The sequence below is a fragment of the Crocodylus siamensis genome, chromosome 2 (genome assembly GCF_052110815.1).
Source record: "Crocodylus siamensis isolate JL-2025a chromosome 2, ASM5211081v1, whole genome shotgun sequence".
In the NCBI taxonomy this organism is placed as follows: Eukaryota; Metazoa; Chordata; order Crocodylia; family Crocodylidae; genus Crocodylus; species Crocodylus siamensis.
The window spans coordinates 202,193,831-202,221,599 of record NC_143396.1 but is presented as its reverse complement, the minus strand read 5'-3'; the positions used below and the strand labels follow the sequence as shown (position 1 = coordinate 202,221,599).

The 27,769-nt window shown below is 46.6% G+C and overlaps 1 protein-coding gene across 3 annotated transcripts in view; it reads left to right on the top strand.

The window, feature by feature from the left end:
• The first annotated feature begins 1,121 nt into the window (after positions 1-1,121).
• Positions 1,122-27,769, top strand: part of BBOX1 (gamma-butyrobetaine hydroxylase 1) — an 85,821-nt gene continuing 59,173 nt past the window's right edge. The window contains exons 1-4 of one of the 3 annotated variants that reach the window (XM_090032828.1): positions 1,122-1,689; positions 12,441-12,549; positions 13,877-14,137; positions 16,272-16,386. In XM_090032828.1, the coding sequence (XP_089888954.1) occupies positions 13,916-14,137; positions 16,272-16,386 (337 nt within the window). In that variant the 5' untranslated portion in view covers positions 1,122-1,689; positions 12,441-12,549; positions 13,877-13,915. Of the gene's footprint in view, positions 1,690-12,440; positions 12,550-13,706; positions 14,138-16,271; positions 16,387-27,769 lie in introns of all 3 variants that reach the window. The other 2 variants (XM_090032825.1, XM_090032826.1) reach the window with 2 other exon arrangements.

Below are 27,769 nucleotides of genomic sequence, written 5' to 3'. Positions count from 1 at the left end.
CCTATGACTGACCTTATGATATAGTGCATTTAGCGGCCCACAGGGTATTCATTTGCTGCCCCAGGCTCCCACCTAGATGCTGCTCTCCCTATCACTCTGGCTGAAGCAGCAGCCAGGATCCCCAGGCTCCCCTCTTTCCTTCAGCTACCACTTATTGCCTCTACCCCAAGGGGTAACATGGGGCAAGACGAGGCAGCTTGCATGCTGCTGCAGACTTGAGAGCAGTCCAGGCACCTGCATGTGCAATGCAGCGGGGTAGGGGACCACGTATGCAGAGTAACTTACGCGCCATGCATTCCCTGCATAAACCACTACTGAATTATTATGATGATGTGGTTATTTTATCATATAGACAAACACTGTTAACTGCTCTGTTAATATAACTCCATTGCAGGCAGCGAAGTGACAGCACCCAAGAATGGCAAAATTAAAATTTGGTTTCGTTAGGGCCAGGATTTCACCCAGGCATTACAATACATGGTTTTTCACAAAAGTGTTGAGATGACGTGTCAGAAGTAAAAAGAAAAGTGAAACATCTGTCTGACTGACATAACTCTACAGTAGAACTATAGGAGACTAACAAGGAACAAAACTCTGCACATATTCATAAAAAACTACGCCCACCCTTACTCCATGGAGAAATTACCAGCTATGAATATCAAGCAACTGAAAGACATTAAGCAGGCAATACAAAAAAAATATTTTCATGAAGGTGGTTTTCTGCCTTTAGTATTAAGCCATGCTTTAAGGCATGCTTTTATGCTTCTTGTATTACTTTGAGACCAAGCAAAATGACAAGCTATCAGCACTAGTAAATGACCTAATTAAAGTGGTCTCATTCTTTTATTACTCCTTTAAAAAAGGGGTTTTGTTGCAGCCCTGTTGGTCTAAGGACATAGGCAGGCAGTTCCTTGCGTAAATGTGATCTTTTATTAGATCAACTGAGTAGCGATTTTGCAAGCTTTCGGGCAAGCACCTGTATTAAAAGCCATCTTATTAAAAGCACATTTTATTTTGTTTTATTTTAACCAGGCAGCTTCATCTCTGCTGAGCTCTCAGGTTTGGGCCCAACATTTCTGAACGTGCAGATGACATGGCCAGCCTGCTGCATGTAACCACATCTACTTTCTGTTCAGCTACAGCAACCGCACAGTGGGGCAGCCCGGGGAGCCAAAGGACCAGATGCAATGAATGAAGATGCTCCCTTCCCAAGTGTGGGCATTGAGTCTGAGGCGGGGGGTGGGGACCAGCCGCCTTGCGTGTGGCGGTGTAGGACAGCTGGCTTCAAGTATCTAAAACCCAACCAGGAGCCTGGTAGCACATGGGTCCAGCCGGTCTTAGGGAACTGCTGATTCAGTAAAAGCAGGACTCAAGTCAGGATCTGGCAGTGCTGCCAGCAGAGATGATGATCCCTCTTGCTGATGCTGTGGCAGTGCAAAAAGACCCGACCCACACCCACAGCTTTTGGTGGAAAGCGCTCAGTTCAAGCCTCGCTCGGCAGCGCTGCCCGCGGCCCCGTGGGCAATGCAAACGGCATCGGTTAGCTCAGCCCGGCGAGGCCCGACTGCCCTTTACCCTACTTGGCAGGCGTCTCGTCCCCGGCCGCACCGCACCCGCCGCCCGCTCGCAAGCCCCAGCGGCGGCAGACGCGGGGCCCGGCGCGAGCGCGGGGGGAAGCCAGGCCGGCAGGTGAGCGAGGGCCCCACGGGGAGCCTTTGGGGTTGCCGGCCCCCTGCGCGAAGGGGCCGCAGGCAGGCGGGCGGGACGGAAGCGACTGTGGGCCGAGGGGGGCAGGGTCTCCCTCCCGGCTACCAGGCCCCGCGCAGGGAGGATTGAGCCCGGGTGCTGGAGGGGGGCGCCTTCCTCCCCCGAGGCTCCTTGTCTGTGGCCCCCTAAAAGCAAGTCAGAGCCATATTCAGTGGAGTCCCAAATGCAGCCACTTGCGGGGGGGGGGCAGGGAGAGGCGGTCACCCCAATACCCAGGGCATGCATGCCCAGCCAGGATTGCCAGCTCCATTTGAATCTATTCCGGGCGGTTTCAGCACATGCCATAATGACAAGAATGACTGCACTGAGCAGACTTTAGGTCAGGAAGGCAAATGCACATTACTGCTACCTTTTAAAAAATCCACTGGACTACTGTATACATTGGATTTACCATTTAATATTTATTTTCATGAATGTCCCGTCATTGATCTCCCTGGTGACTCTCAGCAGCCTTCTGGAGATTTATATCTAACTCCTGGAGACTCCAGGGCAGTCCTGGAGGGTTGGCAATCCTATGCCCAGCCATATTCAGCGCAGCCCCAAATGCAGCCGGGGGCAGAGGGCGGGGGGTTGCCAAGGGGCACAAGGGCCCCTGCTAGCCCTGTGCCAAGGCTGTAATCTCCAGTGAGATTCTTGTGCAAACATCTCCCTCTTGCAACATCAGAGCGTTAAATCCCAAGCAAGCTCCAAATATCTGCACTCTGGTGAGCCTGAAACAGGGCTCCTCTGCTCTTCCATCTGAAAATACTACCATAAGCTTTCCTTTGGTTTTTGACTATGCCAAAATAGAGCAATTCCTCTTCTGCAGTGAACTCAGAAAAACTTCAGCTGGCCAGTGGCTCAGACACTATGGATTCCAATTTGAAATGTCAGGGTTTGAATCAGGTGTTGGTATTTGCACCCCTAACAGTGCTCATATTCTGCAGCACCCTGAAAAGGATCTCATGGCACTCTAGCGGAGCACCGTGCTCTGGCTGAGAATCATTGGCCTAGATCAGCCCCTCTGCAAAGAAGTAAGCACTGTGATATATAAATTAGATTTTGAAACTGGGTACCACTCAGTTCACATAAATCATAGACAGGTACCTTGAATCCACTAAAAGGTTCCTGGAGTCCAAAAGGTTGAGAACCACTGGCCTAGATGTTCCAGTCTTTCACCTTTACACCATCCTTCCAGACTGGTACCTTGTTAAAGAAGGGTCAACATTACATAAGAATTTTAGAGATCAATTTTTGTGAGTGGGACTTCTTTCATTCAAAAGAAGTTGCTTAAGCTCAAACTTTCCAGACTGACCCTGGGGAAAAGTACAGTTTTCACATTCTTAGGAACAGAGACTTTTCTGTACTACATCAAATTAGCATCTTATTTAATCTGATAGCTTGTCTGACAGTGACAAATGTCTGATGCTTCAAAGATGGAGAGAAGAATACACAATGCATCTGGGCTATTGTACGCTGCTGTATGCAGGGGAAACTTTTCCTTCCTGCTCTCAGCAGCAATCATTTTAGGCTGTGAAGCATGAAATTCAATTAACCTATTTTAATATGTGTTACTAAAGAATATTATTAGTCATAAATCAAAACCAGCCAGCTCTTTAAAAAAAATAAAAAGAAGAAGTTCAAACACTTTCAGTAATTCAGTCCCTGACCTTTTGTGGTAGGGATTTCCATAATAAATAAGCAAAGTTTTCTTGAGCTGATGTTTGTGCTTTTTCTACATATACCAATCATAAGTTGGCTGTTGGTCCCTTTGGTCCCAAAATAATTTTATGGAGCGGTGCAGTATGAAATACTGTAACTGTATTATCTTGCCAAGTATCGCTTTGTGAAGCTGGTGTCCTGACACAATTTGTTAGTAATACAAAAGAAGCATTCACAGCATGTTTCTATATCATTTCGTATTTTTTAAACACTCCCATCCTAAAATGGCATCCTAATAATGGATATGAGGGTATGGACACAGGAGCCCTTTCAAAAGGGGATCATTTCAGAAGGGCAACAGCTTGTACATCATAATTGTTATGTATCAGTAAGCTGAGAACAATTCGAATGTAACTCCAACTTTAACCCTGCATGAAAGAGCATTAAAGTTGGAGTGGGTTCACTGTGTTTGAATTATTGTTAGCTCGTTCACACATAACAAGTGGAGCATACCCGCTGCTGCTCTTCTGAAGCTCTTCTAAAAAGGCTCCAAGCCCTCCTGGGTCCTCTCACCTTCAGAAAGGTCTTTGCCAGTGATGGCTAACCTTTTTAGGCAGGCATACAAGTTAAACCCCACTCCACCACCTTCCCAAGTGCCATTTCACAGAGGTGTGCTAGCCAGGTTAATTTTTCCCAGCCATGCAACCCAGCAAGGATCCAAAGTCCTGAATTCAGCAGTGGCTACAGCATCACGGAAGGATTCACCTGCATCAGTGACACCTGACATTTCACCTCAGCAGCATCCTGCCTCTGTTCCCCTCCACATAGCTAAAGGTTTGAGCCCCCCTTCCTCCATTCCAGCACCACTTCTTGCTGAGGCTGTTTATAGACATGACATTTTTCTAGGTTTAATCTGGAGTACAGCCATCACTGTATATCTGTGGACTTCTGTAGTCTGAATTAAAATTGGCTCTGGTCCGAATTAACTAATCTGTATTGAATGAGGATTAAAATTATTTCATACTAGGGCAGTCTGAATTAGGCCATTTAAACTGTATTAATTATCATGTATGGCTTTTAGGAAAAACATTCCTTAGGAACTCAGATAAGCATTTTTTAGGAATGCAGGTGAGTATTGCAAATATCAGTCCCCTCCAAGGACACTCATTTGGGTTTTTGCAACAGGTAAGAGGCTATCAGGCACATAGTAACACCTTTACAATGACAAATGTGCCAACACTTCATAGTGACTAAGTATCAGCATCCTGACTAAGCTGCCAGCCCTGGATAAGCACACTACTGGCCTGTGAAGAAAGGGGCAAACCCCTTTGATCATCTATTAACCCTTAATTTCAATTGAAATTTGATTCAAACTGTGTGATGTGAATCTGTTTAAAAAACAGTGAGCACAAGTGCCTGGGGCTCTCATGCCACTCACAGCACTACTTGTGGCATACATACCACAACTTGGCCATCCCTGGTCTGTGTACTTAGGAGGCCTCCATTTCCTCAGTTAATGGTGTATTTTTAATTCTAGAGATTTTTCATTCTTATATAAGTTTTCAGAGACGTGTAAATTGTCCAGCATGAAGTTTTACTTCCAAGTTTAAAATTAAATATATAAATCAACAAAGGTAACTGCTCCCATCTTGTTTACTGTGTTAATAATATTGATTTAAAATGATCTATCGAGTTAGATTATGACAAAATCCAAATACTTAAATGACATTTGATCTTTTAGAGAGCACTTCGCCCAATAGTCTTGCCTGTGTATATGCAGAAACAAAATAATAAACATTACTGATGTTAACCAAGTGAAAAATGGTCAACAGCAGAGATAATTTCCATGTTTTAACTGTATGTAACTTGCCTCTGCATTTCATTATAAGTTCATTTCTCTGAATGGATTACCAGGCTCAGTGTGTTTAACATGATTGCCACATACTGGGTGTATGTACATGAACCGTTGTACTGCGCATTAAACTAATCTAATCTAATGCTTTAGTGTGCATTAGACTAAAGTCATCATCTACATGTGTCCAGCAATTACTGCACAGTAGATATGTAGGTATATACAGGTACTAGAAATTGGTGCATTAAACGAATGCACCAAAGACCACATGTAAATGGTGACCAGATAGCCTAGGCAGCAGGGGGCCACACGGGGTGGGGAGAGTTGTCTTGGCTTGGTGGGCTGTTACTTGCCAGCCCCGTGGAGACCCCTCCCAATCTGCGCAGGATGGGGATATCTGTCCTGGCTCCTGGAAGCTCCTCATAGCTGCTGCAGGGACGCAGAGTAGGGCAAGAGCAGCTCTGAACTGAACTGCTCCCATCTAAAGCAAATTTACTCCTGATGAGCACACATCTAGATGTGTGCAGGGGGCACAATTTAATGTGCCTGAATTTTTTGTGCAGAAAATATAGATGCATTAATTGCACATGTAGATGTGCCCACTGTGTTTTCCTATAAAGCATACATGGTTTGTGTATAGTCCATGCAGGTTTTCTTCTATCCCAGATCCCAGTTGCCAATACAATCCAAAAGTGGCAACAGGTTCTTTTGTATTTGACTTGGTTCTAGTTGAATTGACCAACTAATATGACTCAGATTTCATTGCACTCCAGGCATGGCTGAATCTTTATATAAGAGCCATCACTCAAGAATGGAGTTCTGCATCTTCCTATAGGGTCCTGAACCATTTTTAATATAGTTCATAGCATCAGTAGAGAATTCACATTATCTTAGCTATACTATTTTAAAATATTTATGCTGACTGTTCTTACACCTAATTTACTTTTTGCCTTACTGTTTGTTTACATAAAACTCACAATAACAAATATTGTTAACAGCTACTGATAACAGCAGATAAGAGCCACACAAATGCCAGGCAACAATTATATGAACTTATGATATCCACTGATGTTGTTGGGGCTGAATGAAAGATGAAAGCCAGGGAGGGTAAAAATGTTGTCTTCCCTCTAAAGAGAACATTTAAAAAAAGGTTAAGGATATAAATCTGAGAAATAGATCTCATCAGATATTACCTACAATCATAATTCTGTGCCCATGACCACATTCCCGTGGCGGCTGCTTTCATCTCATATAGAATTAGGTCTTTGAGAAAGGAATGCACAACAGGAGCATGCAGATGCTTAAGAAACAAATATCCTGATCTTGATTCTCCTTTCATTCTGCAAATAGCTTTGATTGTAAAAATATGGAGAAAGAAATGCAGAAAATCTGAGATACTGATAAAGTATTTTGAATCTTTCCTGCATTATCAGATACTTTTGGAATTAATCACAATTATTATTGTCTGCTCATGGCAAATAATTTTTATAGTAAATTACAGGACAAGTTTTCAGTTGTAAAATAACATTATATGGATGCTTATTTCCTGTTTTTAAGCTTTGGGAGGAGACTGAAGACTGAGGGGATGGGGGAGGGAGCATTGGGTGGCATGGAAACTCCTGAAATATCAATGCTTTTAACTCAGCTTGCAGTAATAGTTACTTCTAGACTAAGTACAGCAGTCAAAAAGCCCGAGGCTGAATTGATTCAGTCTTTGCAGGTTAGTCTAAATTGCATAGCTTGAAACAATAAGTAAGTGAACAGGCTTTTGTTTTTGATTCCAGAAATGCAGCCACATGCCTGCAGTGGCCCAGGCCAGAAGCCAGGGGTGCCAGAGCATGCCTCCCTGCTCAGCTGGAGCAGACAGCTCTGGCCATGGCTAATCCATCCACCCTGTGAGGCAGGGGTTGTGAGGGAGGTGCAAAGCATCCTGTGATACTGGGGGGCTGTAAGTTATCTTGAATGTGGAGGGGATCTGGGACAGTTCAATAAACTGATTTAACCTAAATCAGTTCATCCTGATACTACATTCATCCAGGTTTATCGTAAACTGGTTCTGGCCATTTTGAAAGCAGTTTGTATGCACATAACTTCTGTTATGTTACAGATTTGAACCAGTTTCTGATCACTGATTCCGGTTTATGTGTAATTTCTGTCCCTAGCCCTAGAAGAGAAATGCTGTCGACATACTGTAAAATTGAGAAGAAAAAGTTGGAATCCAAAACTGAATTACATATGTAATGCTCCCTACCACACACACACTGGGTATATGTATACTGTGTTTTTTTGTGTGTAGTCTTTTTTCATGTGGGCAGGTGGCCCCTGTTGTTCTGGCCATGTGCTCAACAAATGGCAAGCTGGGGTTTGTAGCTGGGGAAAATATGTAAAACCCTCTGGCCTCATTGGCCAGGGGAATCAGAGGATTCCTCAGACCAGTTGGTTGGGAGAAGAACTGGCATGTGGTGCTCCCTGACCGGACACGGCCGGGTGATGTCATGCAAAGAGATATAAGGGGAGCTAGACTGGCTGGAGAAGGAGAAGCTGCTAGCTGCTGCTGAAGAGTGAAGTCTCCTCCAAGAGAGAAGCAGTGCAGATAGCAAAAAGGGAAGCTCAGGTAGTGGGGAGAGAGAGGGAGAACTGCCCCAGTGTCTGGGAACTCCTCTCTCTCCTCCTTTTCTCCCCCCCCCCTTTTTTTTCTTTTTTTTAAGGTTTTAAGGGATTAATACTGTGGGAAAGAGTATTGATTCCTTGGGTTTGCTGGCCAGGATTTAGTCCTGGCAGCTTAAACAGGGTTGGAACCTGGGTGTTTCTAATCCTACCAGTTTTGGGGGAATCAGCCCCTGGTTCCTTTGGAGTTTTCCTGCAGTTTTCATTTCATCAGGCCATATAATTGAGCCCAGAAGTGCAGGGTGCATTAAACGGAAGACATCCATTTAATTGGACCGAAGAAATGCAGGCACATGCTGGCAGTGGCTCAGGCATTAGCTACGATACCATATGCTGGCTACAGTCCGTGCTGTCCCTGTCTGGAGCTGCAGTTGCCCCCTATGCACAACCTCTCCGTGGGAGCAAAAATTGCCATGCCACTATCCCTCCAACAGCACCAAGGGGCCGCTTGCTCCAAGGAAGGACCCAGCTTCCCCTGGCACAAAACAACCTTTAGACAATGTTGTATAGTTAGTAGTGTTTCACATTTTGTGTTTTCTTTTGTTTTCTGTATTAAATGTTTTCTGGTTACACTGTTTGCAAGGGGGGAGGGGTTGTTTATGCAGGACACCCTAGTCATTAATTCAGTGTTCCCAAAATTTCTGGGTGGGGGCTCAAGCCACAGGTATAATTTGTGAGGTACCCCAAAAACATGAACCTGGTCCTTGTGCTGGCAACTGGTACCCAGTAGAAGGGTTACACATATAAAATAATGCAATTGACAAGATATTTTGAAATTATTACTACCTTGAATAATGTACTAGAAGTATTCTTATGGCAATAAGTAATAGGTTCCAAGCAATAGCTTCAGTGATCTTTTAAAATAAACTTGGCCATAGCCTAGCAGTCTGAGCATAAGATTCAGAACTGGAAGCTCCTGAGGGCCAGTTCTTGGTCCTATTGCCAACTTTCTGTATGTCTTAGTTTTCTCTTTCTGTCCTGTTTTAGGTTATGATCTCTTCAGGGCATAAGTTTCTCTGCAAGTAGTTACACAACATCTAGTTGCATTCGGCCCTGATCATAATAGGAGGCTTTTGGTAATACAATGAACATAATAAAAATGTTCATAATAAGTAGTCCAGTAATAATGATTACTTCCTGCAATTTGCTGCCCAAATTCTGTTTTCACTCATGCTGGTGGAAATACAGAGAGTCTAGATCCTCACTGGTATAACTGAGTAAAATATGACCTTAAATTTGCCATGTACAAAATCAGAGTAGTACTTACTTGACTTGTTCATGCTGATGCCAGTTAATTTCTGTTTAGTACCTCAGTGTTAAGACTTGTTAAATGTTATGTCATGGCAGCCATATTTTCAACAGAATTATCTGTTGGCTTCAGTTGGCTTTTGTTTTTTAAAGAAGACACCACCCTATCATTCAAGGGAAACCATAAATAGTCCATTCATTGCACCATTGCCTTCCATAGATGGTTAATGTAGGCTACTACTTCAAGTTGAAACAATAAGCAGGGTGATTTGATGATCACAAATTGGGAATTTAGAAAATACATGAGTAACTTCACAAAGGAAATATTTTTGCCATTTTCAGCTATTCCAGAGATCCTTTCCAAATAGTTGACACACTGAATCATAGTAGAAGTAGGGCCTGAGTCAGAAGTCATTAGGGCTAAGGACAGACATTACACATAAACTGGTTTAAGTGATCAGAAACTGGTTTAAACCTGTAACAAAACAGAAGTTCAGTGCACATAAACTAGTTTGAAAATGGGTGAAACCAGTTTGAGATAAACCTGGTTGAATGTAGTATCAGACTTAACTGATTTGGGTCAAACTGGTTTATGCAATGTCAGTCCCAGACCCCTTCCTGGTTTAACTTAAACCAGAATCCCCAGCATCGCAGATACTTTGCAACCCTGGCTGTGTCTCTCTGCTCTCTGTTTCCTGGCTGGAGCTCTGGAAGAGACAGCAGGAACAGCAGCATCTGCCTGGCTTCTCCCTGCTCCCTTCCCTGCACCACTCCCTGCTCAAGTAGGGATTTCCCCCTTCTTACACAGACACTTCTCCGCATTAGCTACCATACCATATGCTGGCTACAGTCTGTGCTGTGCCAGACAGGACAAAGACAGACAGGACTGTGTCCACTTATGGCTTCCTGGAGCTAATCAGCAGTAACATCCCTCTGTTCCTTCCATGGGAAAAGTTGTTTAAGAAAAGCTTGAACTAATGAGAGAAGCTTTGTTTTGTTTGACAGGCTGATAAATGCTAATAAATCCCTGTGTAACTCTGTGCTGTGTAACTAAATGCTCTGTTATCAATGGCGAGGGGGGAACCCCTTCCTAGTCCGAGCATCCTGCCAGGGCCTGGCCACACCGCCCCCAGCTCAGCACTGTGCAAGGGAAGGGAAGGCTGCTCTAGCATCCCCCAGCTTCTGGCCTGAGCCACTGCCAGCATGTGCCTGCATTTCTTCGGTCCAGGTCTTCCGTTTAATAACCAGTTCAGCCTAGCTAGGTTAGATTAACCTGCAAAGATTGAATCAATTCAGGCTCAAGCTTTTTGAATGTCTGTCCCTAGCTTAGCAGTGTAATTCCATTGACTTCAGTAGACATTCCAGATTTACACAAGCAAATGGGGGCCAAAGTATTGGAAGAGTTTACAGTAGGCCCACAAAGTAGATCGCTGCATTTCAAAAGCAGTGTGTGATATATTTATTTATCTTTGAAAAAGATTACATTAGTTGAAACAGAATTGTTTTTCATGCCAAACATGCTATAGTCAATGCAACACATTGATGTTTGGCAGAAGGCAGGGTAGAGATATACCTTACAGACCAACTGAATGTTTGGTTTAACTGCAGGCTGTGAAACAGACATTCCTCCCTTTTGACAGGGAACTGAGACAGTCATGTAACAATGTGGGGGACAGGGAAAATATAGGTCGCTGGCACTGCATAAGTGTGTGTGTAGGGCAGAACTGAAGCAAGAAAGATTCATCACCTTCCATGCCACCCTCCCCACCATTGCCACTTTCCTTGCAATGGCTCTGACTTAGTCAGTAGGGAGTGAGAGTTATGATGGTGATGTACCTTGCAGGAACTGTAGCGGGATGTACCAAGGAAGAAGTCACCTCCTTTTTTGGTGCTGAAAGCCAGTGTTTTCTTGGCTGCTCAATACGCATGTTGGCAGCAAAAAAAGATGACATCTCCCACAGTGCAGAGAACCACTGTCTACCCACTTCTACTGCTTCTCTACTGTCCTTGCTATTGGAGCTGGGGCCAGGGCCATTGCAGGGAAGATGCAGGGTACAGTGGGTTTAGTAGTGCCCAAGACTCAGTACTGCCCAGTTATGCTTCTGCTCAAAGGCTATATCAGTTGCACGCACAGTACTGAAAATAAAGTAAATATAGAGGTCTGAGTGTGCATACATTTCAGAACTGTGTAGGCTATTTCTGACTCCCTGAGAAGACGGGACTGTGCTCTAACTTCCTGGTTGGGATAGACACACATAAAGAGATAGATCTTGCATCATTTTGTAAAAGTAATTGTGGTCCAAATGTGAAGTTTAAAAGAATTTTGTGTTTGCGTGTAAGTCAGAATGTTGATACTAGAAACAAAAGTCTTCTGCACACTGAAGAAATGCAGCACATCCTTGAAGAGTACAAGCTTTCCTTTTCTGGGTATGGTGCAACTCAGTTAATACATGCTCAGCCCAGCAAGAGGTTGTATAGAGAATAGTGAAAGCATATGCATCTGATAAAACAATAGTGTTTTGTGAATAGTAATATCAGTTATAAAAAAACCATGAAAATAAAAACAGGCATCTGTATGTCTGCTGTCACACACAGAGGAGATATATCGGGTGCCTCTCAAATCCAGTCTTTTTAAAATTATTATAGATGTCCTCTCTTCAACAAAATATACCTATCTGGAGATTTTACAGAAGAATTAGTACCTCTTTTAGACAATTATGTATGACATGATCAGTTACCTCTTTTATTTTGTGTGTTAGAGGTCCATTCTATATCACTGGAGAGACTTACTGCCATATATTTCAGAATAGATTCTGCTTGGCATGCATTTTAGGGACTGAGTTATTTATCAGTGGGTAAACAGGCCTCAGTGAAGCAACACACATCACAGGAAAACAACAAGCTCTTGCTGGTCAAATTCCTCTTGTATTTTTCTCTGTATTCCATCAGTCAACAACACTGCTCTAAATATTTGTTGTGAAATACACACCTTTCTATATACATCCTTGTGTTCCCAAACAGCAAACCATAAATCTAGCTGAAACCAGAAGCTTGGGCTTTTAAGGCTGCTAAGGCTCAAATAAACACTTGAAATATAATTATAAGCATTTTTAAAAGACCAAATAGAGGATAGTTGCTTTTTTATTAATACATCCTATCATTAGTCATTTTCTTCTTAAAAGGGATAATTATAACCTGTACACAGCTTGCTTCATTAGGCCAAAAGCTTTTGAAGGTTAAATTTTGAGCTTGCTTTTCTTTGAAGGACCAGTATGGAGCTGTATTGCCTAAAGTGAGGGATTCAGTCTACCTACAGCTATAGGAAGAATCGGTTGTAGAAGACAGGAGCACAAGCTGCTGGCTGACGGTAAAAGGTACGTAGGTTGATTGCTGTGGAGAAAGTTAGGGTGGAAACAAACATCATCTTTGTGTCGCCGTAAACATTTTTATGGTGGCACAAAGCAAAAGCATATAGACGTCCATACTCTTTGCCATGACACAGTGTGATCATAATAATTATTTAATAGTAATAATTATTTATGCCACTTTATTGCAGGGGTTGTCTATTTGTTTTGTGTTGGGAAAATATAGGCAAGTGAGCTGGCCACACTCTCCAACTGCACCAGGCAGGTGCTCTTGGGGCTTGGTTCTGCATGTCCTGGGAATTCCCATGCAGGATCAGGCCCCTCAGGCCTCAGGACTGCCTGCTCAAGTTTCCTTGTGTCCAGAGACACACGCTTAGGATCGCCAAGGCATGGCTCTGGAAGCAGGAAATGTCAGGATTCCCTGCTTCCAGGGATGCATCATGGAGAGATTGCTCAGGAAGGGGAGAGCATGCCACCCATTGTCCCATAAGATCAATGGGTGGGATAACAGACAATGTTTTTCTTCACCCAGAGAAACGAATCAGCACAACTGTTCCCCTGTATTTGGTGATATCTATTTGGTGATGCCTTAGAGATAAATCCTTTTTAAGCTGTCAGAACAGAGAAGCAACCAATCCCTTATCCATGTTTGTACCCACGTTACAGTTCTGTTTAGAGGAAGTAGAGCTTTCAGCCAGCAAACAAGTCCCACTCATTCATCAAAATACTTAAAACACTGGTGATGAGAATGATTTGCTGGGTGGGAAGTTTGAAAGTTACGTATGTGGGTGATGACAAAATGTGATTGGATTGACAGGGGTTGCACACTACATGGTGGGACAGGCTCATGAGGGTTTCACCGACTAGCAGGTGAAAATGTGCTGGGGAAGGAGGACCAATAACAGCAACTTTTAAAGGAATCTGCAGTGTCAGACCCAAAGTTTCTGAGTCACTTTAAAAAAAATGTGGGCCTAAATATATTTTTCTCCTTGGGTCAAAACGTACAAATGGTGGAAGATATGTATTCCTAAGAGTTCAGGGAAGAGAGAGGGAAAGAGAAAAGAGGGCATGGCAGAAACAGGGTGCTCTTTTTTTTCTTTTCTTTTTTTATTGTCTTTATCATTATTCTTTCAATAATTTATTGTGTTCTTACTTATTGCATGTAGTGAAAATCCTACAAAGGCATTCAACCTTTGAAGATTGCATAAGGCTAATCAAAATGTGGACTGCTGTGGGTAACTACCTATTAAGGTCCAAAGTCTATCAAGACTGTTCATGTGTTTCGCTGCTAATACAAAAGGGCAGGAGTATTATAACAAGATCCATACCCTTGCAGCGTTCAGCTGGACTAGTTCAAGCAGCTCAGCCTTTCAACATGAATGCAAGAATTCAGAAAGTGGAAGCTCTTGATGCCAATCATTTTGTTTGTATCCACTGGGAAGATGGGGGCAAGAGCCTGTACCCTTCTGTGTGGCTAAGAGACAACTGCCAGTGTCCTGACTGCTTCTTGCACTCTGCTAAAGCCCGCAAACTGCCTTTTGAAGACCTAGATGTTGACATTGGGGTGAAGGACATCACTTTGACAGATAGAAAAAAGGTATTTTTTTAAAATATATTTTACTCTTAAATGGTTTGTATATAATAATACAGTGCTTGCTAATTTTTAATTAGCAATAGACAGTAAAACTGCAACATGAATGTCAGGATATGCCCCACTCATGCTATCCACAGATCTCAGTGCTATACTGCATTTCTGCGGCATGTTTAGGAACTATTGTCATTTGAGCAATCCAAATACAAGATCTTAATCATTCTTACTCTAGTAAGTTTTAACCATGGAAAACAGACAACCAGAAGATTTTTAATTTTAGGTAGTATAAAATGATTTTCCTCCTACTTGTACTCCTTTGCCATCAGAAGTTGGTGGGCTGATAGAACTGAAGACTCATTCTCCTAGTTTCTCATTTCCCTAAGCCCACCCTCCCTCTGTGTTTTTGTCTCCTGAACTTATAACCTCCCCCCACCAACCTTTGCTCCTTTATGGAATCACAGAGAAAAAACAGTCTAGTAGCCTATATACTGACTTTCTGATCAGTTTATGGTGTTAACTATTTAACCAAGGAGTTAATGGCACGTTCATACCCCACCCCCACCTTACCGGCCACCACAATCAGGTTTTTAGTGTAAGACTGACAACAGGGGGAAAAGGAAGAGGTAAGCAGAAGAAGCATTAACTCCCTGAGTTCTGGAGCCACTCTGAAATGACAGGATTAATACCAAGGTTTGAGGGTCATGCAGCCTGTGAGAAGCACCATGGTCCAGATCCAGCCCATTAGGCCCAACAAGTTTGATACCCCTGGTTTATATGGTTTGCCAAAGGTAACAGAAAAAAATCCATGAAAGCACTAGGGTCAATGCTGAGGAATTCCTGGTTCCACACTCTAAATTTTAGTGTGTGTTGTCTTTCTGAATTGTATTAAGTAAATTCCTATTTTAGCAGAAAAAAATGAGGTGCTATGAGATGCTAAGTGTATCAAGACCAGGGATTATATCTTTCTCTGTGTAGTGCATGGCACAATGGGATGCCAATCCTAATTGAAGCTACTGAGTGCTACCAAAATACAAATTCATAATGGAGGTCAGTCACTGGCAGAGTCTGTGAACACCATTAGCTGCAACCAGGGGCACCAAAACAAAAAAGGCATATAAACACTAGGGACAGAAATTAAATATAAACCAGTATAAGTGATCGGAAACTGGTTCATATCATTAACATGACAGAAGTTCAGTGCTTGTAAACCACTTTCAAAATGGCTGAAACTGGTTTAAGAGAAACCTGGATGGATATAGTATCATACTTAACTGATTTAAGTTAAATCTATTTATTGAACTTCTGTCCCAGATCCCCTCCACATTCAAGTTAACTCACAGTCCTCCAGCATCCCAGGAGGCTTTGTACCTCCCCACAAACCCCCCACTCACAGGGCAAGTGGGCTAGCCTTGGCCCAAGCTGCCTGTTCCAGCTGAGCAGGGGGCATGCTGTAGCATGTTTCTGGCCTGGGCCACTGCAGGCATGTGGCTGTATTTCCAGAATCAAAAGTGAATGTCTGTTCACTTGCTTATTGGTTCAATCTATGCAGCTTAGACTAACCTTCAAAGATTGAATTGATTCAGCCTCTGGCTTTTTGACTGTCTGTACTTAGCCTTTTAGAGAACTTGACACTTAAAAATGAATAGTGTATATTTTAATTTTTCTTCCATCCAGTCATCTTTTTCTCATCTTTCTCCTTCACTTCCTTAAAGTTGTCCCCATACTTCCCAAGTTGTTATCATTCTCTTCCAACCTTTTCCTCATTGTCACACCTCATTAAAGCTTCTTCCCATTCACAGCATGTTTGTTAAGCAGGGCATCCAGAATGAAGGCATCTAGCACAAGTCAGTGAATTCTATCACTTTTCCACTCTGCTGCCTTAAAAACTGATTTTTTTTAAAAAGAGGGTTGGGGGGGGGAACTCAATTGGGGGCTGGTGCTCAATTGAGTTTTTGAAAGTTTTTGTAGTTGTTAAGTCAGCAGAGGTTGCCAGGAAGAGGCAAATAATTCCAATATATCCGATGACACATTTAATTCCTATTTCTAGGAGTCTGACTACATTTATATATTTTTGGGATTGTTTCAGGTAGATCTTATTGATGATCTTATTCTTAATGCACTGTTTATTTTATTGTATAAGGTGTATATTATATGGCCAAATGAACACACCAGTGAATTTGAGGCTGAATGGTTGAAGAAAAGGTGCTTTTCTGAACAAGCCAGAGCAAAAATGCGGGAAGAATTATTTTTGCCAGGTAGGAATCAAAACCAAATATATTATGCATTTCTCAGAATGATATAGGCTATTACGTATCTGAAGGACAGTGAATATATATGCTGCCCTTGTCTTATTTTTATGGAAAATTGAAATCCTAAAGGAATTCTAGTTGCAATGAAAAGGGTCATTTTATGCATTTATTTCTTTTTGTTTATTAATTAGTAACTGGCTCACCCACCAAAGATCCTATGCTAATGTTCAGGTCAAGTTCTCTTTATGTTGTGATGTCCAGCATTTGAATGTCACTCTTTAGTGATGTGGTTATTATTCTCTCGAGAAAATAACTTCTGTGTCATGCTATAAAACATCATTCACATTTCTGTTGACATAATTGATGAAACTGATGCCCTTGTATCTTGAGAATAAAACATTATTCATACTTCTGTTGACATACTTGATGAAACTGTGATGCCCTGAGAGGCACCTATCCACGTGGTTCAACACGTTCTGATTATTCAAGTCTGCTGGAGCCTTCTAATCAGAACATGCAGTGTGCTGCAGTGTCTCGTGTGTTCAGCATTCCTGTGCTTCATAATGGCAGCAGAGGTGCTTTAACTGATGCTCGTTGAATAAACTTTAGTTAAAGCACTCTTGCCACCATTTTGAAATACAGGACATTGAATCCATGAAATGCTGTGGGTGTTTTCATTAGAGCAGCTCCCGAGAGGCACTCTAATTAAAAGGCATTCCCCCTAGCCCAGAGCATATATAAAAGTGCCCTCAGTGCCCACCGTTCCCTCTAAGCTACACAGTGTGCATGGCCACACAGGCACGCTCATGCCATGCTGCCAGGCACCTGCGCGGCCATGCTCACCATGCAGCTTAGTGGGAACACTGTCAGGGACCACCCACAATAACTTTAGAGCACTGGGTTTGTCACAGTGCATGAATGCACCCATGAACGCCACGTGCCCCTGGAAGCTGGGGGGGGGCACAGTGAGCACCTGCAGATGGCAGCAGTACTGGCAGAGGCACGAGTGTGGCAGCAGTAAGTGAAGAGCTGCCACCTGCAGCTGCAGTGCTGTCGGGAGTGGGGGGATGGCGAGTGCCGACCGGCAACCTGCGACCACCCACAGATGCTGCTGGCGGTGTTGGCAGCAGGGGTGGGGAGGTGAGCGTTGACTGCCCACCAGCGCTGCCAGCAGTGTCGGTGGCGCCTTTTCATAGGGGGTGCATGCTCAGGGGGTGCATGTGCATCTGTGTGCACTCACTATGCACCTTAACATCACTTCTTTCCTTGCCTGTTCTGTGTCTTTTAGTATAGAAAGTATTGAAGCTGACAAGAATTTTACTGTCACCTCTGATGATATCTCTTTGCAATAGTTCTGATCAATGGGAAAACAGACTGGAATTGCATTAAGCATTAAGATGCATCAGTTACAAGGGGATTTTGCTGTATAAGAAAAGCAAACAGGATAGACCCGAGCTGAGAAATTCATCTCCAGATATGAATTGTCTCAAAATTTAGCAGCTCAAAGGGTCAGTTGAGACATCTTTCTAAAACCAACTTAAGTAAAACTTTTGGGAGTTTTTAAACAATCATAGTAAGAAGGAAGGTGGTTTTGTTTAGTTTTATTTTAGACAACTAGGGAAAAAAGAAAACAGCAAAGTATATGGGGCTTTAAGATCTTCTGAATCAGACCTCTGTTCATCACAGAAGAGTGAGAATCAGGGAAACAGTCAAAACTGGTTCTGTACGGTGGGTACACAAGAGTACTCTAATAGAGATCCTTTCCTTTCCATTAAGTATCCCCTATATTGGAGTGGGGTGGAACAGCAGACACAGGGTCCCTCTCTATCAGCTGTCTCTATAATCGGAGAGCCCCTCCAATCCCCCACCAGCGATAGAGTTCTCAGAAAGCTGTATATGGCAAAAATCCAGGTCATGGGGTCAATTGAATGACATAATGTGTCTGGCTCAAAATTGAGATCCTGGCCTATGTTGCAAAAGTATACCAAAACAACCAATGAATGCAGACACATTCTTGTTTGCGATTAGTTAGCAATAACAATTGCTGCAGGCAGATGGTCTAGTCAGGAAAACAAAACAAACTTCATTTTCTCATAATAGGTCCAATTTTTGTTTTCTGATGGGACATTTTCTCCTTGTCCTTTTGTCTGTACAGGATAATAGGTTTTAGATAGAACAAAGCAAACATTTTGAATATATTCATCCCCCATAGATTAGGAAAATGTTATTTGCACTTTCTTTATAAGACAGTTTCAAGCATATACTAGCCCCTGGCAGCTGCAGATTGGGCAGCAGGTAACTGGGTCCTGGACTCAGAGGCTGCCCCTAACTCATACCCAACAAATGCCTAGCTCCAGAATTGGGACTGTCCAGGGCCAATGCCAGCAATCAGCAATTTTTTGGCATTGGCCTCAGGCAGCCCTGGGTCCATTTTGAGATGTGGGGCTGCCTGATGCTGATGCCAACAATCAGCTAATTGTCAGCATTGGCTGGGCGGTCCTGGGTCTGGGACATATGCCTCGCATTCAATTTGAAGTGCCATACAAACTAGCCATAAGCTGTTCTCCATTATATATGGAACACTTTGGGGTCTTATTTGCTATTTTATGGTGCCATAATTTGGTTGATATCTGACTTGGTGCAATTTACAGCACAATTAACATGTTCAACACACTATAAATGCAATATTTGCCAGGGCCTTATGATACTGCGTCTTGGTGAGGTCTATGATTTTGCTTGCTTAGTTTTCAATCACCTGATCAAAGACAAACACTGTGGACCTCTGGACATTTTGTTATATTTGCACCTGAGATCAACCCAACCCAATCAAAACTTTCACAGCCTGATTTTCAAATCAACCAATACACTCAACAATGTCATACATTATCTTCTTTCACAAGAGAGTGCATATAAATTTCATTCATTCTTGCTCCTTCCCTGTGACTTTCTCAAACTTTTTGTTCTTTTTTACAGTATTTTACTCAAATACAGTAAAATAGCCTAAAAAAATATTTTATCTTAAGAAACGAACATCTCCTTGTATACACATAATAACCTGTTTGCTTCAAAAGCTGTGGTGCAAAATCTGCCCATAAAGATATTTTCGTTCACTTCAGTAGACTCTTGGTCAAGTCATTACAAATTTTCAGAACGGGAAGACCATCTGCTAGAAGTTAACCTCTTGTTTTGCCATAGAAAATAAGTCTAGTTTCTCTTCTGTTTTCAGGAACTATTGCATCTTCCCAAGACCCACAGGCACAGGTAACCTAAGTCTGTGAAGAAATGGCAGCCATTTATGCAGCACTGGTCCTCCTAAAGAGGTTGAATGCTTGAGCTGGGCAGGTTCTCAACAGTGACTGGATAGTCAGACATTAACAACTGATCCTTTTTCCCAATTTTATGCATGGGCAAACATGCCTTGTACATTCATCTCACACTGAAGCCCGAACCAGTCTCTGATTAACCTCCCAATATTCTACCCCAAACTCATTTTCAACTTAAAGAAAGTACCTAAAATCCATACCTTAGGTGTCATGAGACATTTATGAAAATTATTTGCAAAGGAAGTCATTTATCTGAATAGGAAGTTTCCAAGCTATTTTTGTAGACTTTGGCCACTGTGTATAAAGTAAATACCATTTTATTCAATGTCAAAGAGAATTAATAAAGGTCTCTGCAGCAGAGGATTTTAGATCTCATTGTACCAAGCCAAAGGTAGAATTGATACCTGGCCTATGATTTTCCCAGTACAGAAGTCTGTTTTCAGTTACGTGAGATATACTGTAGCTGCTGTGTGCTGTTATGTACACACATTTACATTGCACAACACATGGAATTTGGTATCGAAATATAATGCTTTCTGTGGAAGACCAGTTCTGCAGTCCTTTTTTTGATCAGGCCCTACCCCAAATAAATCTAAAATTGTTTATAAAGGTTTCTAAATAAAGTTGTATAAATAACTAAATAATTCATAGTTTCATAGTTTCTAGGGTCGGAAGGGACCTGAGCAGATCATCTAGTCCGACCCTCTGCCATGGCAGGAAAGAGTACTGGGGTCAAATGACCCCAGCAAGATGTACATCTAACCTCCTCTTAAACACCCCCAGGGTAGGAGCCTGCACCACTTCTCTTGGAAGCTGATTCCAGACCCTAGCCGCCCTGACTCTGAAGTAGCGCCTCCTGATATCTAACCTAAACCTACCCTCTGCCAGCCTGTGACCGTTATTTCTAGTCACTCCTGGCGGTGCTCGGGGGAACAGTGACTCCCCCAATGCCTGCTGATCCCCCCTGACTAGTTTATAACAGGCTACAAGATCCCCCCTCAGCCTTCTCTTTTGGAGACTGAACAGGTTCAGGTCCCGTAGCCTCTCCTCATAGGGCCTGCCCTGCTGTCCCCTGATCATAGGAGTGGCCCTCCTCTGGACCCTCTCCATGCTGTCGACATCCCTCTTGAAGTGTGGCGCCCAGAACTGGACGCAATACTCCAGCTGTGGCCTGACCAGTGTCGCATATAGGGGGAGGATCACCTCCTTGGACCTGCTCGAGATGCATCTGTGGATACATGACAAGGTGCGGTTGGCCTTCCTAACTGCCCCGCCACACTGCCAGCCCATGTTCATCTTGAATTCAATTATGACACCAAGATCCTTTTCCGCCTCCGTGCTGACAAGAGGGGAGTTCCCCAACCTGTATGGTGCCAGTTGTGCTGCCCCAGGTGCATCACCTTGCACTTGTCTGTGTTGAAACCCATCCTATTCTCATCCGCCCACCCTTGTAACCTGTCTAGGTCTGATTGTAGCTTGATGCTTGCTTCTAGTGTGCCCACATCCCCCCACATCTTAGTGTCATCAGCAAATTTGAACAGGGTGCTTTTTACCCCCTCGTCCAAATCACTGATGAAGACGTTGAACAGTGCGGGCCCGAGGACCGAGCCCTGTGGAATCCCACTGCCCATGTCCTTCCAGGTTGAGAAGGACCCATCCACTACCACCCTCTGGGTGTGGCCCACCAGCCAGTTGGTGACCCATTTGACTGTGTGGGTGTCTACACCACAGCCCCCCAGTTTCTTAATGAGAACGGGGTGAGAGACAGTGTCAAAAGCCTTCCGGAAGTCCAGGAAGACTATATCCACTGCTACCCCTGCATCTAATGATCTGGTGATCGGATCGTAAAAAGCCACCAGGTTGGTCTGACATGACCTGCCACTGATGAACCCGTGTTGGTTGCCCCTAAGCATGCAGTCCCCTGCTGGCCCCTCCTGGATGTGTGCCAGCATAATTGTCTCAAACAGCTTGCCTAGGATCGAGGTAAGACAAACCGGCCTATAGTTTCCTGGGTCCTCCTTCCTGCCTTTTTTGAAGATGGGAACCACGTTGGCCCTCTTCCAGTCCTCCAGTACCTCACCAGAGCACCACGAGTGCTCATAAAGCCGTGCCAGGGGACTTGCAATGACCTCGGCCAGTTCCTTTAGAACCCTAGGGTGGAGATCATCCGGGCTGGCTGACTTGAACACATCCAACCCCTCCAGAAGCTCTCTAACTAGATCCTCGCTAACGCGTGGCCCAGGTGTGCCTCCCCTTGGGCCCAAGGGGGGCCCAGCAGGAAGGTGGCTGTTCTGGTCCCTACTTAGGAAGACAGAGGCAAAGAAATCGTTAAACATGTTAGCTTTGCTGTCCGGTGTGACGACCAAATTTCCCAACACGTCCTGCAAGGGCCCCACATTACCCGGGACCTTCTTTTTACCCCCTGTGTATTTAAAAAAGGACTTCTTATTGTCCTTAATCTGGGAAGCTAGCCCCAGTTCCATCTCTGCCTTGGCCTTCCTAACTACCCCCCTACATCCCCGAGCAACTACAGAATAGTCCTCCCTGGTGATGACCCCTTCTTTCCATTGGGTGTAAGCCTCCTTTTTAGCAAGGAGACATTCCTGGATGCTTTTGGTGAGCCATGGAGGCTTGTGTGCTCTCCTGCTCCCTTTGATCCTCGTTGGGATTACCTTCCTTTGGGCTTGGAGGATCGTCTCCTTAAGGAGCGACCACTCTCCTTGGATACCTGGCTCCCCTCCCCTCCGCGACCTCAGCGCTTCTCCAACTATCCTCCTTAGCTCGTTGAAGTTTGCCCTCCTAAAATCTAGGGCCGCTGCCTTACTGCATGCCTTTGCCACCTTGCGCTGGACGGTGAATTCCAGCAGGCAATGATTGCTGTCGCCCAGGTGGTCGAGCACCCGCAGCCCCCTCACCAGGTCATCACCCCTGGCCAGCACTAGGTCCAACAAGGCATCTCCCCTGGTTGGGCTGTGCACCTCCTGGGTTAGATGGAGGTCCTGCACTCTGGCCAAGAACCTACGTGAGCGTTCAGACCTGGCTGACTGTTCTTCCCAGCAGATGTCCGGGAAGTTCAGGTCCCCCATGACTACCACATCCTTAGCCTTCACTACCTCTGTGAGCTGACCCAAGAATTCCTGGTCAAGCTCTTCCCCCTGGTTGGGAGGTCTGTAGTAGACTCCCACCATTAAGCCTCTTTCTCCTCGACTGCCTTGTACTCTAACCCAAAGCACTTCAGAGTGCCCCTCCCCTGACTCCTTGCTAATTGACAAGGATGTGTATTCCTCCCACCTCTCTTTCCTATCCTGTCCCTCCTGTACAGCCTATAGCCCTTGACATTCACCGCCCAATCATGCGTTGCATCCCACCACGTTTCCGTAATCCCTACTATGTCCGGGCTGGTGTCAGCCAGCAGGAGGGTGAGTTCCTCCTGCTTGTTACCCATACTACGAGCATTTGTGTAGAGGCATTTGAGGCCTCCTGTGGATGTGCACTGACCCCCTAGTCCCAGCATTACCCTGGCCCCTATCTCTTACCTGTTTATTCACTTCACTCGTTGGTCTGGGCTGGGCTGTAGTTGTGGGTGCTGTTTGGTTTGGCACCCTGATGTTTCCTCCGCCCTCATCTTCCCCTTCCCCCGACAAGCCTAGTTTAAAACCTGCCGGAGGAGGTCCACCAACCTAGAAGAGAACACATGCTTACCTTTAGGGGAAAGGTGGAGCCCGTCCCACCCCAGCATGTCTCTCGTCGTGATGTGCCGGTTGCGGCTGAGGAAGCCAAAGCTCTCCTCGAAGCACCATTCCTGCAGCCGCCAGTTGGTCTCCGCGATGCACGTCTCATGCCGTCTGCCTCATCTACTCACTGTTAGGATAGAAGAGAAAACCACCTGTGCACCCATCTCCTTCAGCACGCACCCCAGAGCATGGTAGTCCTCCATCAGGCGATCAGGGCTCCTCCTGGCCGCATTGTTAGTGCCCACATGGACTAGGACCATGGGGTAATAATCGGTGGGCTGGATTACAGTTTGGAGCATCCCTTTCATGTCCTGAATCCTCGCTCCAGGTAGGCAGTATACCTCGCATGCCAAGGGGTCCAGGCAACAGATGGGGCCCTCCGTACCTCTCAGGATGGAGTCACCAATGACGATCACACGACACTTCTTCCTTCTGGCCTTCTTGCCTCCTTCAGCTTGCACGGGACGCGGTGAGCATGGAGTTGCCTCCTCCCCGGTTTCGTCCTCCCCTTCCTCCTCCTGGGCTGCGAGGGCTTCGTACCTGTTCTCCAGCCGGACTGAAGGAACTGGTGCTGCCATGTTTCGAGCAGCCCTGGCACGGGAGATGACCGTCTGCCATTTAGCAGTGGAGGGCTCATCTTGAGGTGCATCCTCCTTGGTCATACAACTCTGCAGGGAAAGAAAATACCTGTCAATTTCCTCCTCTGCCTCCCTGATTCCCCTCAGCCTGCTAACCTCCTCCTGGAACTCCCTCACCTGCACCTCCAGGGCCCTAAGGTGGGCGCCTGCAGGACAGGTGTGGGGGTCCCCAGTCCCTGCCCCCCCAGGTCTTGCTGGGCAGCTACTGCAGGCCAGGGGGTTGGGGGACGCCAGCCCCACCATGGGCTCCGTCTGAGTGAAGGCCTCAGACAAGCCCCGGGAAGGCTGTGCCACCTGGGCAGGGGCCCTGGCAGCACTCCGTGTCGACACCATCGTAGGAGTCGCTGAGTTTCTAGCTGAGTTCAGGTCCTCTGCCCCGCGCTAACACGAGTCAGCCTTTGGGCCCCTCCTGCTCCTCCTCTGGCGCGAACTCTGGCACAAACGCCGGTGCACTCTTACAGACCGCGCCTGTTTGCGTGCTGTGTTCGCGCAGCTCCCTACCAGCTCAGCTAAGAGGGATCCAGGGGGCTTCCCCTCCGGATCCGGCTCAGCTGCATCGGTCCCTCTGCCCCACTTACCTTAGGGGGATCACCTGCTGCTGCCCCCGCTACTGCTCCGTTCGCTTCTGCTGCTCTCGCCTCCGCTCCGGGTCAGGTAAGGGGGCACACGTGTGTAACCTGTGTCCTTCCTCTCCCCGCTGCTCCTAGCTCCCGAGTGCCGGAGTGCCAGCACAGCCGGAGGTGAGCGGGCTCGTGGTGGGAAGGAGTTAACTCCTCGCTTGCTGGGAGGAGGCCGCTGCCTGGTGCCAGGCCGGGTCAAGCCCCCACCCAGGACCCTACTTGGCCCAGCCCCCCAGGGAGCCCCGCGACCGGAGCCGCGCGAACAGGCTGCGTAAACAGGCGCTCGAGTTAGCGCAGAGGAGGGCGTGGGAGGGCACAAGACCCTGCCTGCGACCCCCCCCAGCCATAGCCAGCCCTAGCCATAGCCAGCCTACCAGAGGCATGACACGGATGGGCACACGCCGCACCCCTCGGGTCCCCTCGGGCTCTACGGCCCCTCCACTGGGCACCTCAGAGACGGCCACCCAGACGGAGCCCCTGGCTCTTGGCTGTGGGGGCTGCCTGTCCCTTTTTCAGGCTCTGGGGCCCGGGAGCATGGCCACCTCCCCTTGAGGGGTCTGCTCCCTACTGGGGTCTCTGGCGTGCCAGCTGGAGGAGCTCCAGGCCACAGTCCAGAGACTGCATGCCATCAGGGACTGCGAGCAGGAGATAGACTCCTACTGCCAGGCCCTTCTCCCCCGGGAGCCACAGGGGAGAGCTCCGTCTCCCTCCGTGACTAAGGAGGACTCTGGGACCTCCCGCTCTGCCCAGTCAGGGGCATGGACCAAGGTGGTCAAGGGCCTCAAGGCCCGCCGCACCAAGGCCGCTGCCCCGCCGCAGCTTAGCAACAGGTTCACACCTCTTGCAGCCCCAGCAGAGCCCACGCAGTTGCCAGCTCCTGCAGGCAACCCAGGCTCGACCGCAGCTACTGACCCCGCTCTCCCCAAGACAAAGCGTAAGGTGTTTGTTGTGGGAGACTCCATCCTGCGGGGCACTGAGGGGGCAATCTGCCGCCCCGACCCCTTAGCCCGGGAAGTCTGCTGCTTCCCGGGGACCCGCATCCGAGACATTGCAGAGAGGATCCCACAGCTCCTCCAGCCCACAGACCACTACCCCATGCTCCTTATTCATGTGGGCACCAATGACACGGCTCGGAGCACCCCCAGCCAGGTCATGAGGCGCTACAGGGAGTTGGGAGTGGGGCTTAGGGGTCTGGGAGCTCAGGTGGTGTTTTCGTCGATCCTCCCAGTCTCGGGCTATGGGCTGAGGAGGGAGAGGAGGATCCACGCGTGAACATGCAGCGCTGGTGTTATTGGGAAGGCTTTGGCTTCCATGACCACAGCCCGCTCTTTGGAGAGAGAGGCAGCAAGCTGCTGGGAAGAGATGGCCTCCACCTCTCTCCCCTGGGGAGAAGGCTCTTCTCAGCCAGGCTGGCTGACCTGCTCCACCGGGCTTTAAACTAAGCCCACTGGCGGATGGGGGGACTACTGCCCCTGCTGGCCCGCTGAACGGCCCTTGCAAAGCCAGCGGACCAAGACACTTAAGGGGGCACTTAAGGGAGCCCACCCCTGCCCCAGCCCTGGCACAATCTGTGGGCAAGGCAAGAGCCCCCAAGGGCACACTTGCCTGCCTGTACACTAATGCCAGGAGCCTGGGCAACAAGCAGGACGAGCTCGTCCTCCTGCTCAGTGCAAAGAAATATGATGTCATTGGGATAACGGAGACCTTGTGGGACTCCACCCATGACTGGACCACAGGTATAGAGGGCTATACCCTATACAGGAGGGATCATGTTGACAAAAAGGGGTGGGGGTGTAGCTCTCTATGTGAAGGAAAGCTACATGTCCCGACAAGCTGATGTTGGCGACCGGCATGGACAGCTAGAGACCCTCTGGGTAAAAATTCGTGGGGAATACGGCACAGGGGACACAACAGTGGGAGTCTACTACAGACCTCCCACTCAAAGTCCCGAGCTTGACCAGGAGTTCGCCCGGGAACTGACTGAGGCCGCTTGCTCCAGGACCTTGGTTGTCATGGGTGACTTCAATTACCCAGACATCTTGTGGGAAGATCACTCAGCTAAATCTGAGTGGGCACAAAGCTCTCTCTCGTGCGTGGATGACCTCTACCTGACTCAAGAAGTCTATGGGCCAACGAGAGGCAAAGTGCTGCTTGACCTGGTACTGGCTACGGGGGACGACCTAATCGGCGACCTAGTGATTGATGGGAAGTTGGGTGACAGCGACCACAAGCTGATCACCTTCACCATCCGCCGTAAAGCTGGCAAGTCAGTCAGCAACACAGAAGTCCTTGACTTCAGAAAAGCTGACTTTGATAAGCTCAAGAGGCTAGTTGGTCAGGTCCTCAGAGACCATGACCCCAGGGAGATGGGAGTTCAAGAAGAGTGGTTGCTTCTCAAGGAAGCGATCCTCAATGCACAAGCTAAATCTATTCCAAAGCGGAGGAAAGGCAACAAGAAGGCACAGCAGCCCCCCTGGCTCTCCAGAGACCTAGCGGACCTACTGTGGCTAAAAAGGAAAGCCTACAAAGGATGGAGGATGGGATTCACCTCCAAAGAGGATTACTCCGCGCTGGTCCGGTCCTGCAGGGAGCAAACCAGGAAGGCCAAGGCTGCAACTGAACTCCAACTAGCTTCAGGCATCAAGGACAACAAAAAGTCCTTTTTCAGATATGTGGGGAGCTGGAGGAAAAGCAAGGGCAATGTTGGACCCCTGCTAAACCAGATGGGGCAACTGACGCCCAGGAAAAAGCCAACCTATTAAACAGGTACTTTGCGTCAGTCTTTCATCAGTCCCATGGGATTCCCATGCCTGCTATGGGACAGGGAAATCTGGGTGAGGGGGATCCCCTACCCTCCATCAATGCTGACCTCGTGAAGGAACACCTTGAGAAGCTGGATACCTTCAAGTCAGCCGGCCCTGACAATCTGCACCCCAGGGTACTCAAGGAGCTGGCGAGCGTCATAGCCCAGTCCCTGGCGCGGATCTTTGAAAACTCCTGGCGCTCTGGTGTAGTGCCCAAAGACTGGAAGAAGGCCAATGTGGTGCCGATCTTCAAGAAAGGGAGGAGAGTGG